Below are 18230 nucleotides of genomic sequence, written 5' to 3' on the forward strand. Positions count from 1 at the left end.
CATAAAATAAAGTAATGCTTAACAGTAAGTTTGCATTCCTTACTCCATTATAATAAAGTATTTAATAGTGTATATGAGAAATTCATCTTTTTGTATTCATCAAATAAAAAAATTGATACTAAATGTGAACCCAAATATTAAATTGCTCAATTTTGGGGAAGGGGGAAGTATGATTTATGTCAGTAATGCTTTAAAAGTTATAGTATATATAAACTACATTCTGCCTTAGAGAAAGTACAGTCTGTCTCCTATACTTTGTGCTGTGTGTCATATTAGTAAAATACTGTGACAGGATCCCGGAGTACAACCTGGAACTGTAGGACCACTGTTTTCCCCTTAATGCTCCAACCTGGGCTGTCTCTCACAAGGCTATGCCAGTGACAAACAGCAAACCCCTCCAGGCACTGGGATGGCTTAGCCATCAGCATATGGAGCCCCACACCCAGAGCCACTCATGAATAAGATTATGATTTAGTCACGGGTATTTTTAGTAAAAGGGTGCTCTGGTGGCCGCTGCCGCTCCTCCGGGCGGGGGGAGGGGGCGGCCCGAGTCCCCCCTGCTGCTGCTGCTGCTGCTGCTCTTTCGGGTGGGGGGGCAGCCTGGGGCCCTGCTGCTGCCATGGCTGCTCCTTTGAGTGGGTGGGGAGTGGCCCGGGGCCCTGCTGCTGCTCCGGGACAGTGCCCAGAACCCATTGCCTGGGGCCGCCAGAGCAGCAGCTGGTGAAGCTGGCCCCGGGACTGCCCCAGCGGCTGCAGCTGTGGAAATCACGGAGGTCCCAAAAGTCATGGAATCCGTGACTTTTGTGATCTCCATGAAAGACTCAGAGCCTTACCCGTGAATAATACAGAGAGGCACCAGCCAATTACCCCAGCCTTGCATGCCAGAAATATACCATCTTACATGTTCAAGACTCCCTTTGACAGTGCAAGCTCATTAATTAGTTCACCACTCTGTCAAAGGAAAGTGGACCTACACCAGCCTTAGTAATCTGAGCTGAGATTCCCGAGCACTGTAACCAAAAACACACTATTTTAGGTAAAATATAAAATGGATTTATTCACTACAGAAAGATTTTTTTTTCAGGTGATTACGAGTAGCTGGCATACAGATCAAAATTGGTTACGTAAGAAATGAAAATAAAATTTAGACTGTGTTTGTCTTTAACAGACTAAGCAAGATTTGAATCAGTCTCTCACCCTAATAGATATTACAGGCAGCTCACAGTTCTGAATACACAGGCTGGATTCCCTTCCCAGGCTGGGACCAATCTCCCCAGTTCAAAGCCTTTGTCTTCCAGACAGTCTTCCAGGTGTTGAGATGGGGGAGGAGAGAGGCCAGGTGGTGAGGTCACTGTCCCTCTTTTCTAGTTTCTTCCAGCTGCTAGAAAGATCCTTGCTGTGAGAGAGGGGAGGGTTAGGCCGCCACCATTGCATATGTGCTCTCTAAAGATTCTCTAAGAGAATGGATTCTTCTTAATGGGCCATCAATGCCAGTCTGGCCTGTGATAGTTGCTCCATTGTTGCCACTGACAAGCTAGCTGTGAGCATTCCCCACTGACCACATAGTTCAGTACCAAACATACAGCAATACTTCATAACTTCACATACAGTGATAGTACATACAATCCAACGGGATAGCAATCTTCAGCAGATCAAGACTTTTTAAATGATACATCACAAGGCATAATTGGTACGAAACATATAATCATATCAAAGTGGTAAATATATGGGTTCCAGGGTGCTATTTTGAGGTACAGAGTGTGACACATACTAAATTGCATTTTCTGGAGTATGTAAAAGCAGCATACATAAGCAATGTAAATGCTCAGATTGTTTTTTAAAGTAAAAAGTGCCTCTCTAAATCAACTTCTAATATTAGTGTTAAACTCATAAACTGCATTTTAAGAACAACACACCATCCTGTATTATCTGGATGCAATCTTCATCTGTGATTGGTGTATCTTGGATACCTTGGAAATTGCTTAACTGCCTTTCATGGGTCATATTGTGCACATATTTAAAGGAAGGATGTTGCTTAGGAGAAATTTTTAATATTTCTGAAAGAGAAATCTGATCTTGTTTTCCACCAGTCTCTGGGATCTGCTCTCTTCCATCATGTCCTCTGACATTTTTAAAAAAAGACCAGACATTTTCCTTAGCATTTCCATAAACAAGAGCCAGGAACTCTGTGAATATCATCTGGTATCTCCATATACGATTGTGGTATCGTCTCTGGCTTACTATACAAATTGCTGGATAATGTCTTCTCTGACTGTAACTCCCCAGCTGTGTTTTTTTTGGTTTTGTTTTGTTTTCAGCCGTTAGGATGATAAAAGTCTAGATCTTAAATCTGGGAGTCCAGAACATAGGCAATACTCCTAACTTTGCTGTGTTTTGGTATGGCTGAAGTGATCTAAAGTGGAACTTTCACATCCAACACCTTGATGTGTTATGCCACTCTTTAAATAAGCTGTCAATGATCAGACCACAGAACCATCATGTAAAGCAGGGGTTGGCCACCTTTCAGAAGTGGTGTGCCGAGTCTTCATTTATTCACTCTAATTTCAGGTTTCGCGTGCCAGTAATACATTTTAACGTTTTTAGAAGGTCTCTTTCTATAAGGCTATAATATATAACTAAACTATTGTTATATGTAAAGTAAATAAGGTTTTTTAAATGTTTAAGAAACGTCATTTAAAATTAAATTAAAATGCAGAGCCCCCCGGGCCAGTGGCCAGGACTCAGGCAGCGTGAGTGCCTCTGAAAATCAGCTCGGGTGCCGCCTTTGGCATGTGTGCTGCAGGTTGCCTACCCCTGATGTAAAGTTTTGCTTTATCTGAGCTGATCTCATGCATGAGCACTCCAAGGGTATATCTTCACTGCAGTTAGCCCAGGCTGTAGCTTCTGTGTACATAGACAAATCTGTAACCTTGGCTTGAGGATGTTTTAAATCCAGGCTAGCAGGCACAGCTGAGGGTATAGCTTGAGGTCAAGTTTCATTGCAGCCTGGTCTGGCAACCTGCCTGCTTTGCAGTGAGAATGCAAGCTAATCAAGCCCAGGTTCCGTTAGGCCTCCAGTGCTAACCCACAATTCTATCTAGGCTCTGATTTCTTGTCTACCTCCCTTCCTTCCTTCTGCACTGAAGTCACCTACACTGGCTTACTACTTTAACCCCACATTTTCTCGCTCCATTTTTACTGTGCTTCCAAAGAATTTGAGCAGAGATACAGCCCATGAACGTGTGCTGAGAATCACTTTTGTGGCTTGCAGACTGAAATACTTAGTGATAATCTCATTAGAAGTTCTTGATGCCCAATGCTGTTTGCTTTTGTGTACAGAACAGTCCGCGTTAATAATGAGGAGCTCCGCCTGGAAGTTACTTAGATAAGGTGTTCTTATGTCATTGACACAGACAGCAGCTCCATGCTAAGTGAGAGAGAGCACTCTGCAAATGAATTATGGAACAGCCCAGGTTAATTCATACTAAGAACCATGGGATATCCACCAGAAATCCCATCCCAGGACATTGACTAGTGCAGCACCACTGGGGATACTGTTGCACAAGTAGGACTTTGCCTTGGGGATGCACCAGGCGAGGCTAGTCTAAGCTAACTCTACAGTGAAGACGTGTACCCTAAATGGCACCAGACTAGAATTATAAACTCTACAAGACTTTGCTGGGTTGTGTTTGGTGGATTAACTAAGATTGTTTTGAACAAATGGCGGCAAGAACCTGTTTATATTACAGCAGGCATTTAATCTTGAGTAAATGGTGTTCCAGCTGGTCATGACGTCTTGAGACTAGGGCTGTTGATTAATCACGATTAACTCACACGATTAACTAAAAAAAATTAATTGCGATTAATTGCACTTATAACAATAGAATACCAATTGATATTTAATAAATATTTTAGATGTTTTTCTACATTTTCAAATATATTGATTTCTATTACAACACAGAATACAAAGTGTAAAGTGCTCACTCTATATTTTTATTACAAATGTTTGCACTGTAAAAATGATAAAAGAAATAGTATTTTTAATTCACCTCATATAAACACTGTCGTGCAATCTCTTTATTGTGAAAGTGTAACTTACAAATGTAGATTTTTTTTTGTTACATAACTGCACTCAGAAACAAAACAATGTAAAACACTAGAGCCTACAAGTCCTCTCAGTCCTACTTCTTCAGCCAATCGCTAAGACAAACAAGTTTGTTTACACTTACGAGAGATAATGCTGATTGCCTCTTATTTACAACATCACCTGAAAGTGTGAACAGGCAGTCGCATGGCACTTTTGTAGTTAACATTGCAAGGTATTTATGTGCCAGATATGCTAAACATTCATATGCCCCTTCATGCTTCAGCCACCATTCCAGAGGACATGCTTACATGCTGATGATGCACATTTAAAAAAATAAAAATGCGTTAATTAAATTTGGGACCAGGGCCACCCAGGAGGGTGGCAAGTGGGGCAATTGGCCCTGAGCCCCGCAGGGGCCCCCACGAGAATGTCGGAGGCTCCCCCAACCCCACCCCCGCCTTCTCCCATCGCCAGGGCCTCAGCGCGCCGCATCCAGTAGTGGCCCTGGACTGAGCTAAAGTGGCGTGGCTCAGAGCCGTGTGGTAAGGGGGTGGGGCTGTGTGCTCCAGGCCGAGCAGCGGGAATTCAGGTCACGTGGAGCCAGGCCTCTGCAGCGCTGTCCAGGGCTGCTCTTGGATGCGCCGCGCTGAGGCTCCGGGAGAGGGGGGAGGCGGGGGTAAGCAGCATGGCAGGGGGCCGGGAGGGTTGGATATGGGGCAGGGAGTCCCGGAGACAGTCAGGGGACAAGGAGGGGGCAGAGGTTCGGGGGGGGCGGTCAGGGGATGCGGAATGGGGGGTTGAATCGTGGGCGTTGCGGGGGTCTGTCAGGACTTGGCAGGGGGGTGGATAGGGGTCGGGGCAGACAGGGAGCAGGGGGGCATTGTGGGTGGTGGGATGGTGGTTGGGGGAGTCTCGGGGGGGCGCTCAGGGGACAAGGAGCAGGATGGGTTGGGGATTCTGAGGGGGGCAGTCGGGGGACAGGAAGTGGGTGGGGGTCAGATAGGGGACAGGGCCAGGCTGTTTGGGGAGGCACAGCCTTCCCTACCCTAAAGCTCATTCTGCAGTTTGAGGCTTGCAGACAGCTATTTAACACAAAGAGCCAAGCTGTTATCTTTCCCTTAGTGCTACCATCCCTTTCACTTCTCAAATGCCAAATTATAGTCTACATTTAATTTCAGTGCCATAGGAAAATTCATGTCAGGGGAGGGTAGCTTCATTAAAATTAGCCACTTTAGAGTAACATTGATAGAGCCAAGAGAGCAATGGGGGAGGGATCACATGAGAAGAACAATATCCTACACCACCTACCTCATTCCCAACCCTACCAAGGGAGACCCCCCTCTCCCCTGCATTCCCGAGGCTCCAGAGAGGTTAATTCAGTGCTTCTCAAACTTTTTTATACTGGTGACCCCTTTCACATAGCAAACCTCTGAGTGCGACCCCCCCCCTTATAAATTAAAAACACTTTTTAATATATTTAACCCTATTATAAATGCTGGAGGCAAAGCAGGGCTTGAGGTGGAGGCTGACAGCTCATGACCCCCAGTAATAACCTCATGACCCCCTGAGGGGTCCCGACCCCCAGTTTGAGACCCCCTGGGTTAATTTAATTTTAGCACCCTGTGTACATTCACATGCATGTGCTATTTTGAGCATTTCCGTTTTCACAACATAGGCTCATCCCAGATTCTGGAACAAGCTCAAATGCTCAGTTCGTGGAGTATGTACATAGTCTATACTAAAGACAAACCCACAGTAACCATCTCCAGTTTGTGAGGGACCCCCTGGAGCCAGTCTCTAGGAAACAGATAAACTCATGATGGTTAAGTCCATTAATGGCTATTAGCCAGGATAGGTAAGGAATGGTGTCCCTAGCCTCTGTTTGTCAGAGAGTGGAGATGGATGGCAGGAGAGAGATCACTTGATCATTACCTGTTAGGTTCACTCCCTCTGGGGCACTTGGCATTGGCCACTGTCGGTAGACAGGATACTGGGCTGGATGGACCTTTGGTCTGACCCAGTATGGCCATTCTTATGTTCTAACCTAAATGAACCCAAAGTTATGGAGACAGATGTGAGTCAAGGAAGCCAGCAGAGTATCAGAAACCTGGAAAAATCTCTGACTGGATGGGCTCAGGCGTTTGGTCACAAGCTGAGGTTCAAAAAAAAGTTTTTTTTTTTAAGCAAATTTTTTATTGTTTCTTTAAACAATCAAACACAGCAAGCAGCAAATATTTGGTACATACTTTTGAAACCCCAAACCATGTTCAGATGCAGACTAATTTTTTTTTTTTTTTTAAAAAAAAAAAAACAAATTTTTTTTTGAAGGAAAGCAGATCCGTGATTTTTTTTTTTTTTTAAAAAAAAAAAGTTTTTTTTTCAGAAGAAGAGTTTTGATGGAAAATATTTGTCCAACCCTTTTAATGAGATTGAGTGCCTTTTAGCACTAGCTGATGCTGAGAACCTTGTAAAGGTGACTTGAAAAGAAGTTTTCTCAAAACTGGGGTTGTGCTAAATGTTTATTTTAACCAGGGCCGCCCGGGGGTGGGGGCAAGTGGGGCAATTTGCCCCAGGCACCTCAGGGGCCGCCACAAGAATATAGTATTATAGTATTGCAACTTTTTTTTATGGAAGGGGCCCCTGAAATTGCTTCAGGGCCCCCCTGAATCTTCTGGGCAGCCCTGTTTGGGACTGAACTCCTTGGGGGCGAATAGTATGTCTCCTGTTCCATTTTACCCACATTCTGCCATATATTTCATATTATAGCAGTCTCAGATGATGACCCAGCACATGTTCATTTTAAGAACACTTTCACAGCGGATTTGACAAAATGCAAAGAAGGTACCAATGTGAGATTTCTAAAAATAGCTACAGCATTCGACCCAAGGTTTAAGCATTTGAAGTTCCATCCAAAATCTGAGCGGGACGAGGTGTGGAGCATTGTTTCAGAAGTCTTAAAAGAGCAACACTCAGATGCAGAAACTACAGAACCTGAACTACGAAAAAAGAAAATCAACCTTCTGCTGGTGGCATCTGACTCAAATGATGAAAGTGAACATGCGATGGTCCGCTCTGCTTTGGATTGTTGTTGAGCGGAACCTGTCATCAGCATAGATGCATGTCCTCTGGAATGGTGGTTGAAGCATGAAGGGGCATATGAATCTTTGGTGCATGTGGCACGTAAATATCTTGCAACGCTGGCTACAACAATGCCATGCGAACGCCTGTGCTAACTTTCAGGTGACGTAAACAAGAAGCGGGCAACATTATCTCCTGAGCAATTGGCTGAAGTAGGACTGAGTGGACTTGTAGGCACTAAAGTTTTACATTTGTTTTATTTTTGGATGCAGGGTTTTTTTCTCCATAATTCTCCATTTGTAAGTTCAACTTTCATGATAAAAAGATTTCACTACAGTACTTGTATTAAGTGAATTGAAAAATACTATTTCTTTTGTTTTTTACAGTGCAAATATTTGTAATAAAAAATGAGCACTGTACACTTTGTATTCCGTGTTGTAATTGAAATCAATATATTTGAAAATATAGAAGACATTCAAAAATATTTAAATAAATGGTATTCTATTATTGTTTAACAGCACGATTAATCGCACGATTAATTTTTTTAATCGCTTGACAGCCCTACTTGAGATATCACAACCAGACCTAACTACCTCTTGTATGCTGTGCAGCTTGGAGACAGCAAAAGAGGAGTTTGAGAAATGACCAAATAGACTTGACTCACTGCAATAAGTTCCCCGTAGAAGGTTGGTCTGATAATGCAGAAATATGAAGTGTCCCAGGGTTTACATAACTATGAAAAGCTTTTATTACATTAGCTCTGTTGACTTGGAACATCGTGAGGATGTTATCTCTGGTGTCCGGAAGTGCCTCTGAATTTGCTATTCATTGGAGTTCTAACTCTTCTTACGGGAACTGTTGCCTGTCTGCAGTGGGTGCCTATATCCCACCAAAAAGGAGTATGGCTTTGAGTCTATGGGTAAATGGGTAGCATTGTCACTAGAATCAAGCATTTTCAGACAGCGTCATATATCGAGGATAACATTATGGTTTGGGAACAGGTAACAAGGTTCCAGTAGTTTTGATGAGCCAGCCAAAGCATGAATTGTTTTTAATCTGAAATGGACTGGTTATCTACATTCCTCAGTTCACCTATGGCACTATACGTTCTCTTATCAGAAGATTCTTCTTTCCAAGGCACCTCTGCGCTGCATGTTCTTCTAGAGTGCTTCAGGCTGTGCCTTATGGATGAACCCTTGTGTTTTCCATTTAAACTGATTATTACACACACAAAAAATCCTGGGTTTTACAAAAAGTATTATTCATTTTTTTCCAATTTTCACACCTACTTTTATATATTCAAGTATATAAAAATAACTTGTTTTATTAGGAAAATACAATACATTGCATGAGATATAGATATTACAATAATACGTTAGTCTGTGTGTATATGCCAAGCTGCTTATTGAAGTTAGGTTATGTATTAGTCTAGAAGATTCACACAATAAACAAACAGGTGCACACAAGCTCTGAAGTGCATGCGCATCTGAACGTACTGATGAATCTCATGCCCACCACATACATATTTCAAGCTTTTAGCAGATAATGGTTTAAAGGTTTGACACACTAAAATGGGAAGAAAAAGAAAGTCTGTATCGGAATAAATTTCAGAACACAAGAGAAGTGTTCACAAGTTTTAAAAAAAACTAAAATAGGAGAAAAGGATGAAGTTGAGTGTATGTGCTGCTAATAGTGTGGCCCAATTATTAAATGTAAATATTTATAGGCTAATAGTTCTAAGTCTACAATAGTAAACTTTATTCAAATGGAAAGTTTTATTTGAGGATTAGAGATGTATTGTTTTCTTAAACTCAGAGGTGGCATTGTGTTTTGAGTTCTGTTTTAGTTCGGCAGCAAACCACATTGAATTCCATTCATCAAAGCATTAATCTGCTGGATACTTTTCCTCCTGTTCGTCCATCCACCAACACCCCCCTCCCAATATTTACCCAGAAAAATTAATAGTTTTTTCCACCGATTTTTCTCCTCTTTTGTGGCTGTAATAAGCACCAGCAAATTCCTGCGAAACATTAAATAAAATAAAAACTGAAAATGAAGGGCCCTACTTATGGAGGGGTTCTGAAGTCATAGGAGACTTTTATTCTTGCCAGGACTCAATGTGCTAGATTTTTTTGGACATATCTGATATGGCCTAGTGCCCAAGCTTTTAGAAATTGGACACCTTCAGGTCTGGCATTAGAGACAGCCTTGAAAATTTAGTTTCTCTGGAGGGAAAGTGAAATCAGGCCACCTTTGGTGAGCTAGCAGCTATAGATAAGGAGCCCGTTTCATTTGTAATCTATTTCTTGTTTGGCAGGCTGATAAAACTATTGGAACCTTGTTGCAAACTCTGTTTGTGAAAAGGTCAGTGTGAAGTGACTTTTTTCAAATTTTGGAAAGCTGCTAAAGCTATTTGCTTACTGTGGACATAAGCAACACTATAGTCTTTACCACTTTAAGCTTCTAAGTGACTTAATATTTTTTCAAAGTATGGAATTTATCATAATATAACTTAAAACTGTCTGATTTTGTTCAATAAATTCTAGCAATACTAGAATCTTCTCAGTTCTGCATTGATTGGCCTCCTGAGTTTTCACCTCCAGCTGAGAAGTGCAGTGTTATATCACTTATAACGGCTGCCCAGAGAAATGCCATTTATTAAATGGAAATAATGAAAGAAGAATTAACATTTTATGTAGTGCTTTATTCCTTACTTGTGGCCTTTATACATGATCAAGATAGGGCACAAAGATTGTTTTCACTTTTGCAGGTCTCCTTTTATGGTCAGACTGGGATCCTTTGTATTGAACTGGAGGATTCATTAATTTAGATTTTTAAATATTTCCCCCTCATTTTGTCTACTAGTTAATACCTTGTCGGCTTTTACTTATTTGCTGTGAAGTTGAGACTCAATCCTCTTGCTCTACAGGGCTGCAACCCCCAGAATTGGAGATATTCTGCAGAAGTTAGCTCCTTTCCTCAAGATGTATGGAGAGTATGTGAAAAACTTTGATAATGCAATGGAACTGGTGAAAATGTGGACTGAGCGATCTCCTCTATTCAAATGCATTATTCAGGACATTCAGGTAATGAAAGAGACTATTTCTTGAAAAGCTGCAAAGTAGTGTGTATGTGTCATTTTCTGTATTTCTGAAAGACGGTATTAAATATCCAGTCCCTTAGAAAGACAAGGTAGGTACAGTAATATCTTTTATTGGACCAACTTCTGTTGGTGGAAGGAACAAACTTTCAAGCTACACAGAGCTCTTCCTCAGATCTGAAGAAGGTAACCAGAGCATCTGAGCTAAATACAAGGTGGGACAAGTCTAAGGGCTTCACACACACACTGTAGGAGACAACTTCCCACTTCATGTTAAGTAAAGGATGAGTAGGCAGTAGGGTGTGTTAAAAATTGTTTTAATGAGCCATAAAACCAATCTCTGTGTTAAGTCCATGGTTTTTAGTGTCCAATAGAGTTATGAATTTAAGTTCCCAGGCTTGTCTTTTGAAGGAGTTGTGTAGGTTTCCTATGGATATGTCTATATTACCCACCAGATCGGCAGGCAGCGATCAATCCAGCGGGGGGGGTCAATTTATCGCATCTAGTCTAGACGCGATAAATTAATCCCTGAGTGCTCTCCCGTCAACTCCTGTACTCCACCGGTGGAGTTGACGGGGGAAGCGGCAGCAGTCGACTCACAGAGAAGACATTGCAGTGAGTAGATCTAAGTATGTCAACTTCAGCTACGTTATTCACGTAGCTGAAGTTGCGTAACTTAGATCGATCCACCCCCCTACTGTAGACCAGGCCTCAGAGGATGAGCACTGAAGTCAGATATGGAGTAATTGCTTTGTGAAGAATATACACTTATGAGTGATAGGTTGGTTTTTGTCTTTTATCATTTTTCTATGTGAGTTTGTTCGAGGGTGTAGTGATTGTCTGGTTTCACCCTTGTTGTTGTTGAGGTCTTTGTTGCACTGGATGAGGTATACCACATGTTGCAATGGGTATGTGTCGGACCCATGGATCTTGAAAGGTGTGTTGTGTTGTAGCAATGGAGTTATGTCTGAAGGTTTTGCATCTGTTGTTTTGACAGAGTCTGGTGCTGCTTTGAATTGATGTTTCCTGGTCTGTGGGAAGCTTGCTTCTGATGATGTGCTTGGGTAGGCTGGGGGATTGTTTGAAGCCCAAAAGAGGGGGTTGGGAAAGAATTATTTCAGGATGTGGTTCCTATCAAGTATGCATTGTAATTGTTTGTTTGATATCCCTTATGGATTCCAGTGTGGGGTGTTAGGTGACAAATAGGGCTATGCGGTCAGTGCGGTTTTTCTAATGAAGCAGGTTCTCACTGGATATTTGGGTGGCCCATTCCATAACACAATCTATTTTTCTGGTCCCTTAGAAGTAAGTTAGGGTTTCATTTTGTCCATTTAATTTTGTCCTATTTTTCCTTTTTTTTCCCCCACATCCATCCTCTCCAGTGAAACGCATCATCAATCAAAGTATAAATGTTAAAACACGTGAGGACCAACGAATTTGCTTTGTCGGTCATAGATACTAAAAAGTAAATAACACTTTTTTTTACAATTACATATTTGTCCATCTCTAAATTCCTAACCTGTCGTGCATGACCTGCAGTTGTCCAAAACACCTGAGTTAGGAAGTACGTTTACATTCCTAAATATTGAGTAACTGAAGGTTGAAGGAGCAGTCAGTCATGGGAATGTATATCTTTGGAAAAGTCTGTAACTTCTCCTTTCCGGGGCCTCATCTTGATTTTTCTGTTAATTAGTATGGATGTCATTTCCAACCTACAGACCTACCAACTAGAAGTTTAGGAAAGGAATAAGACATTCCTGCAATGTGATGCAATTTAAGCAGAATGTGTGGTCCTCAGTAAGGGACTTCTTTTGTGTGCTTTAGTCTAATCTACAGCTTACTTCTTTTTAAGGAAATGGAAGTAAACAGACATTTTTCTCAAAATAGCTACCCTTGTTTTTACATCATGGATAGCAATGTATTGAAAGAAGGTCAAGAGTCCAGAATAAAATGCCCTGCTCTTATGACTTGTCATGGTAAATTGTTTGTCCCTTATTAAATTAATTAGATGTTTAAGATCAGTTATTACAGATATTATTTGAAAAATTCAGTTGAAATGCAATGTCATTTGTGGTTCTATTTATGAAATTCTTTCTGCTGGATACAAAGAAAATAAATACAGTGATTCTCCCTGCTTTACTTGCTTTTAAAGTCATTGGAAATGATTTTAATTATTTGATTATGATGAAAAAACTAACTCACTTTCCTGCAATCAGGATTTCTTATGTTAAAATCCCATGTTTTTGTAGTCCTTTTTTATGACGATACAGTAGTCTTGGATTTAGGTCAGTCACAGCTTTGTATTGTGTTAGGACATATTAAGTTATGGAAAAATATTGTCTGAACTGTGGTATCTAAATATATTTACATTTTCCTAGACACAAAAAGTCTGTGGGAGTTTGACATTGCAACATCATATGCTAGAACCAGTACAACGTATTCCACGCTATGAGATGCTACTAAAGGACTACCTAAGGAAACTGCCTCAAGATTCCCCAGACTGGAAGGATGCTGAAAGTAAATATTTCATGGATTGTGTGATAACTTAATATAGCAATAAGAAAACAGTAATAAAAGGACTCTGTAAATTAAAGCTATCCCAGTAAAAACGAGGTAAAGAAACACAGTTGCAGGGAAAATGTTAATGTAGAGTTGTAATATTCTCTGAAAAATGATCCATTGTTTATTTTGATTTCTAGGCTAGCATTAGAGCAGTGAAACTTACAATTTGTCCTTCCTGGCAAGGAGCACAACAAGTCTACTTTTGTTTCACATGATTTTGCACCCTTTTCTGAAACTGCGCCCTATGCATGATTCTTAAGAGAAGGCTAGTCTGGCATTTAAGCACACTGTTGTGTGGCTTTTGATATAGAAATGGTCTTTTGCTGGGGGGGGAGGGGAACCTTGAAAATGGGATCCATATTTTGTTTATTTAAAATACACATTTCAGCAATTTGTGAAAATAGATTCCATTTTCAAGTTTTATCATTTTATGTTTGAATTATGCAAGAACAGAGCATATTTTTTCTTATTATTCAGAATTATTTATCAAATAGCTTCTGCAAATAATTCTTGGCCTGGAGCAGTTTCTTAAAAGTAATTTAAGTTGGAGCTGTTTTAGTTGGATCTGTAGGTCACGCTGCATGTTTCTGCTCCCTGACTGGGGGAGCCATGATTCTTAGAATCATATTTTGGGTACAAGTACTCAAGTTCATGAATTTTAAAATTCACTCCACAAACACCCTACAATAATTGATTAAAACTGGCAAGGATTCCTGCTAAACTTTTCCAGCATCTAATCTGTTAACTCTAACTTTTATTGTATTTTACATTCAGTTAAGGCAAAAGTACCCAGTTGGACTAAATACTTGTAGCTTACTTTATTGACAATTTTGGGGCTTGAGAAGTCTCGCGTTCACATGAAATTTACAAGTATGCCATTAGACCTAGCAGTCTGTGTACTGTAGTAAATAACAATGTATTTACATTTGTTTTTCATTTTCGGTGCCATCTAGAATCCCTGGAAATTATATCCACAGCAGCCAGTCACTCCAATAGTGCTATACGAAAAATGGTAAGTGGTTTTTGTGAGGTTTTCCCTTTCTTAATACTCTATTCTTAGTCTTGTGTTTTTAATAGCATGTACAGCTAGGAAATTCTGTGAATTTTACCAGATACTTGAAATGCAGATTTTTCAAACAGTTGAACTTGCAAACTTTGGTTTCTTTGCTCCAAAATGCTGTTATTTATATTGTCCTTTTTACTGTCACCTGGAATGCTTGATAAACTATGATATTGTAACTAAAACTCGGGAGTGGGAATTGGGATTTCTGTGTATTATTCCTGGCTGCCAGTAAGAGGTTATGCTGATCACTTAACTTTTCTGTGCTTGTTTCTGCACCTGTAAAATGGACAAAATACTTATCTCCCTTGCAGGGATGTTGTGGTACATAAACCGTTAAATATTTGTACAATATTTAAGACATGAAATAGCACTATATAAGTACAATTAAAAATACTGGTTAGATAAATTAGATTACTAGAAACAGCTTATGCCCAAATATAAGCTGGTTCTGGCAACCTATATGAACGGATCATATACACCACTACCTCGATATAACGCCACCCAATATAACGCAAATTTGGATATAATGTGGTAAAGCCATGCTCCGGGGGGGCGGGGCTGTGCACTCCAGTGGATCAAAGCAAGTTCAATATAACACAGTTTCACCTTTAACGCGGTAAGATTTTTTGGCTCCCAAGGACAGCATTATATCGAGGTAGAGGTATATATTCTTTTAAACTAGCATTTTTCAGACTCTTACATAAGCTTCAGGTAAACCATTTTACACTGGCAAAATCGCTTATTCACAAATGTAATTTTATTTTAATTGAAAAGGAGAATCTAAAGAAGTTGCTGGAGGTGTATGAGATGTTGGGAGAAGAGGAAGATATTGTCAACCCCTCAAATGAGCTGATAAAAGAAGGACAGATCCTTAAACTTGCTGCTCGTAACACATCAGCCCAAGAACGATACCTTTTCTTAGTAAGTATCAAAACTTGTGTTTGTGTGAGTGATGTTAGGCTTCTTTCAAATTCTAAGGAGCTGCCTGAAAGCAAGGGTGAAGTCTTCTCTCCATTTAAGTCAATGGGGAAATTTTGACATTAACTTCGCCTGGAGCCAAGATTTTACCCACGGTGCTTTCTGGAAAATGACAAAAAAAACATTTAGAAAAGAATGTGTTTCAAACAGAATTAAACGAAGCTCTAGTAACATATCTCAGAGTAAATGCAGTATTAGTCTTTTATAATTGTCCTGGGTGTGCCATAGATGCCCCCGGTCAGAAGCATCATGCCTGCGTGTACTGGTCTTTAGATGATGTGAATTGTAAAATTAAAGAAATTAGCGGTAGTTTGTGTATGGTGAGTGTGTTAAATATCATCATCATCATGCTGGGATATGTGCTGCAGTGCCTCTGTTTAACCCAGGAACATTTAGCTCTAGGGGCAGAATTGGTGGACAAAGTGACAGAGGCCGAGGACCCAAATAGCGTTTTAGATGAAATCATCAAACCGACAGATAAATGTTTAATGCAAAATATTGAACGTCGTCTTCGTTCAGCAAATTACAAAATCTTGCTAAGAAAAAACGCTATCAGTTAAAGAGTGTTTTGAAAACAAAACAGATTGTATTGTAAAATAAAATGTTAGTTGAAAATAACTGTGTAAAGCGCATTTTTATGGAGTTCAAGGGGTGTGGGGTTTGTCAAAAGGGTAGTAGGTTGCCCCCGTAGTATACGTGCAGTTAGGTTACAGTTTGTCGTCAACAACAACAAAAGGTATATGAATGGCCTGTTCCTCTAACAAAGGCCCACCCACTTCACCCAGCCCTGGTGTTTGTACATGAGGGTTATAGGCTCCCTATGGACCGTTGCAAAGCAGCCCCAGAACCCCTCTTAAATCATACCATCTTCCGCTTCGCTGTACCTTTTCATTTTCCACCCCAAGGCCCTCTGTGTTAAGTTAATCGTGACCTCTCTGATTTTAACAATGTCTCAGGTCTCTTGTCTACTGTTTCATATTATTTAATGCTGTACATCACCCAGGGTTACAGTTTGCATAAGTGTTTTATAAAAACAAAACAAAATATATTCTCTAGGGGCTTAGACAAGGTAATAATCAACAATATTGTAACTATTGCTTTGCAGTCCTTGCTACAATGTATCTTTTAGCTTGTTTTTTGTTAAGATTTCTGATAGGCCATAAGATGGGGGAGATAATACCTCATAAAGTGGGAAAGTGCTTTCAAATAATAAATGCTTGCCCATGCTAAAGCATAACCACTTACACAGGCAGGCTGCCTACAAAACCGTTTCACTAAAAGAGTTATCAACATGCCCCCTAAAACTCAGGACAGCTTTCTTACCCCCATGGCCTGATCTCTGTGGCTCTGGCTTTTTTTTTTTTAATTGTTTGTCCTTGGTTTAGATTTTAAAAAACATTAAAAAAAAGAAGGAAAAAAAAAAAGGGTGGAAGGGTGGGGGGGGGAGAAGTAAGTGTGTGTGTGTGTGGAGAGCGGGTGTGAGGAAGGCTCCATATCTCTAGTAAAAAAAAGCTAACTTTTTTACATATGCTGTTTTTTCTTGTGTTTTTTGTATAAATCCAAACTTTAAAAAGCAATCTTGGGGTTTTTTTTTATTAAAACACATATGTAAACTCCCCTGAATTGCCAGTTTTCATATTCTTACCCGGTTGTTTTTTTGGTACTTTAAAAACACTCTTTTTAAAAGAACAGGCTAGTATTTTAAGCCTTTTTAGTTCACTAAACTTCTACAAAATATCCCTAAAAGGTGCTTTGTTTTGTTATAGCTCAGGCAATACTGCATTTTCATAATAAACTTTTAAAAAAACATAATGCTTCAAATATATGGGGAGGAAAATAAATTTCTCTGTAATTCACTGGATTACAAAATAAGGGGGATATAAACTAGCTGTTACTAAGGTTCTGTGGCTTTCACTCTGGCGTGTTTTCTGCATGCTCTCTTTTTTTAATTGAAACACGCATGTAAAAATGTTAAATAAAGGGCTCTGTCTTCATATAGGATTGTCTTTTAAAGTGTTTATTCCTTTACTAAACTTAATATAACTTTCACTTGTATTTGTTAAAAAGCAGGCAAAGAAGCAGCCTTATCTCTGATCTACTGGCTTACAGAGGCTGTTTTTGCTGACAGCTGCTTTGCTCCAAAAGCCTGCTGTCCTTACTAAAAAAAATGACCAGTGCTAGCTTAAACCTAGGGAAAAACTTTTATAAACAGGCTTTCTGTGTTTTTAAGCCTGGGTTGTTTCTGCGGACATGCATGTTATTGAAACACCTATGCCTAAGGGGTTAAATAAAGGTATGGGTCTTCAGGTAGGCTTGTCTTTTCAAGTGTTTATTCCTTTCCAAGCCTTTCACCCCTCTTTGTTAAAAAGTGGGGGAAGAAGCAATCTTCTTCTCTCTATATTCCCCTTATTTTGTAAACCAGTGGATTAAACTGTCTGTCACTAAAAACCTAGGGTGCTTCTGCATCATTTTTTATTACAACACATACAAAAGGGATGCGTCTTAGGTTTGTCTTTTCAAGTCATTATAAAGCAAAGCTTTATTCCTTAGCAAAGCAGCCTCTGAGGCTGTGGCTACACTTAGCACTTCAAAGCGCTGCCGCGGCAACGCTTTGAAGCGCTAAGTGTAGTCAAAGCGCCAGCGCTGGGAGAAAGCTGTCCCAGCGCTATCCGTACTCCACCTCCCTGTGGGGAATAACGGACAGCGCTGGGAGCCGCGCTCCCAGCGCTGGGGCTTTGACCACACTGGCGCTTTGCAGCGCCGCAGTTTGCAGCGCTGGAGAGGGTGTGTTTTCACACCCTGCTGCAGCGCTGCAAATTTGTAAGTGTAGCCAAGCCCTAAGAGTCAGTGGATCAGAGATAAGAAGGCTGCTTCTTTCCCAAACTTTTTAACAAACACAAGTTAAAGTTACATTAAGTTTTGCAAACAGGTACTTTTCTGCAGCTTCACATTGTTTTTACTTAAAAAAAAAAAAAAACACACAAAAAAAACCCTGTTAGTTTAAAACCTAGGGGAAAACTTTTAAAAATTGTTTGTTACTAAAAGCTTATGGTTTTAGCTTATATAAAAATCCCTTTGCCTGTTCTTTTTTCATTGAAACACGTATGCCAAGGGGGTTAAATAAAGAAATGTGTCTTCATTTAGGCATGTCTTTTCAAGTGTTTATTCCCTTAAAAGCCTTAATATAACTTTCACCTCTATTTGTTAAAAAGTGGGGGAAGAAGCAATCTTCTTTCTAATTCAATGGTTTACAAAATAAGGGGTTTATAAACTGTCTGTTACTAAAAACCTGGGGTTTTAAACCTGGGGTGCTTCTGCCTGCTCCTTTTTTACTTAAAAGGTGAGAATTCTCTCTCTCTCTC

At 40.2% G+C, this 18230-nt stretch overlaps 1 protein-coding gene across 5 annotated transcripts in view; it reads left to right on the forward strand.

Annotated features, from left to right (window-relative positions):
• Nucleotides 1–18230, forward strand: part of FGD4 (FYVE, RhoGEF and PH domain containing 4) — a 204917-nt gene that overhangs the window by 171770 nt on the left and 14917 nt on the right. For all 5 annotated transcript variants that reach the window (XM_039480867.1, XM_039480897.1, XM_039480886.1 and 2 more), the window contains 4 exons: nt 10095–10251; nt 12644–12782; nt 13781–13839; nt 14665–14811. In XM_039480867.1, coding sequence (XP_039336801.1) covers nt 10095–10251; nt 12644–12782; nt 13781–13839; nt 14665–14811 — 502 coding nt within the window. The remainder of the gene's footprint in view (nt 1–10094; nt 10252–12643; nt 12783–13780; nt 13840–14664; nt 14812–18230) is intronic.

The sequence above is a fragment of the Mauremys reevesii genome, linkage group 1 (genome assembly GCF_016161935.1).
Source record: "Mauremys reevesii isolate NIE-2019 linkage group 1, ASM1616193v1, whole genome shotgun sequence".
Lineage (NCBI taxonomy): Eukaryota > Metazoa > Chordata > Testudines > Geoemydidae > Mauremys > Mauremys reevesii.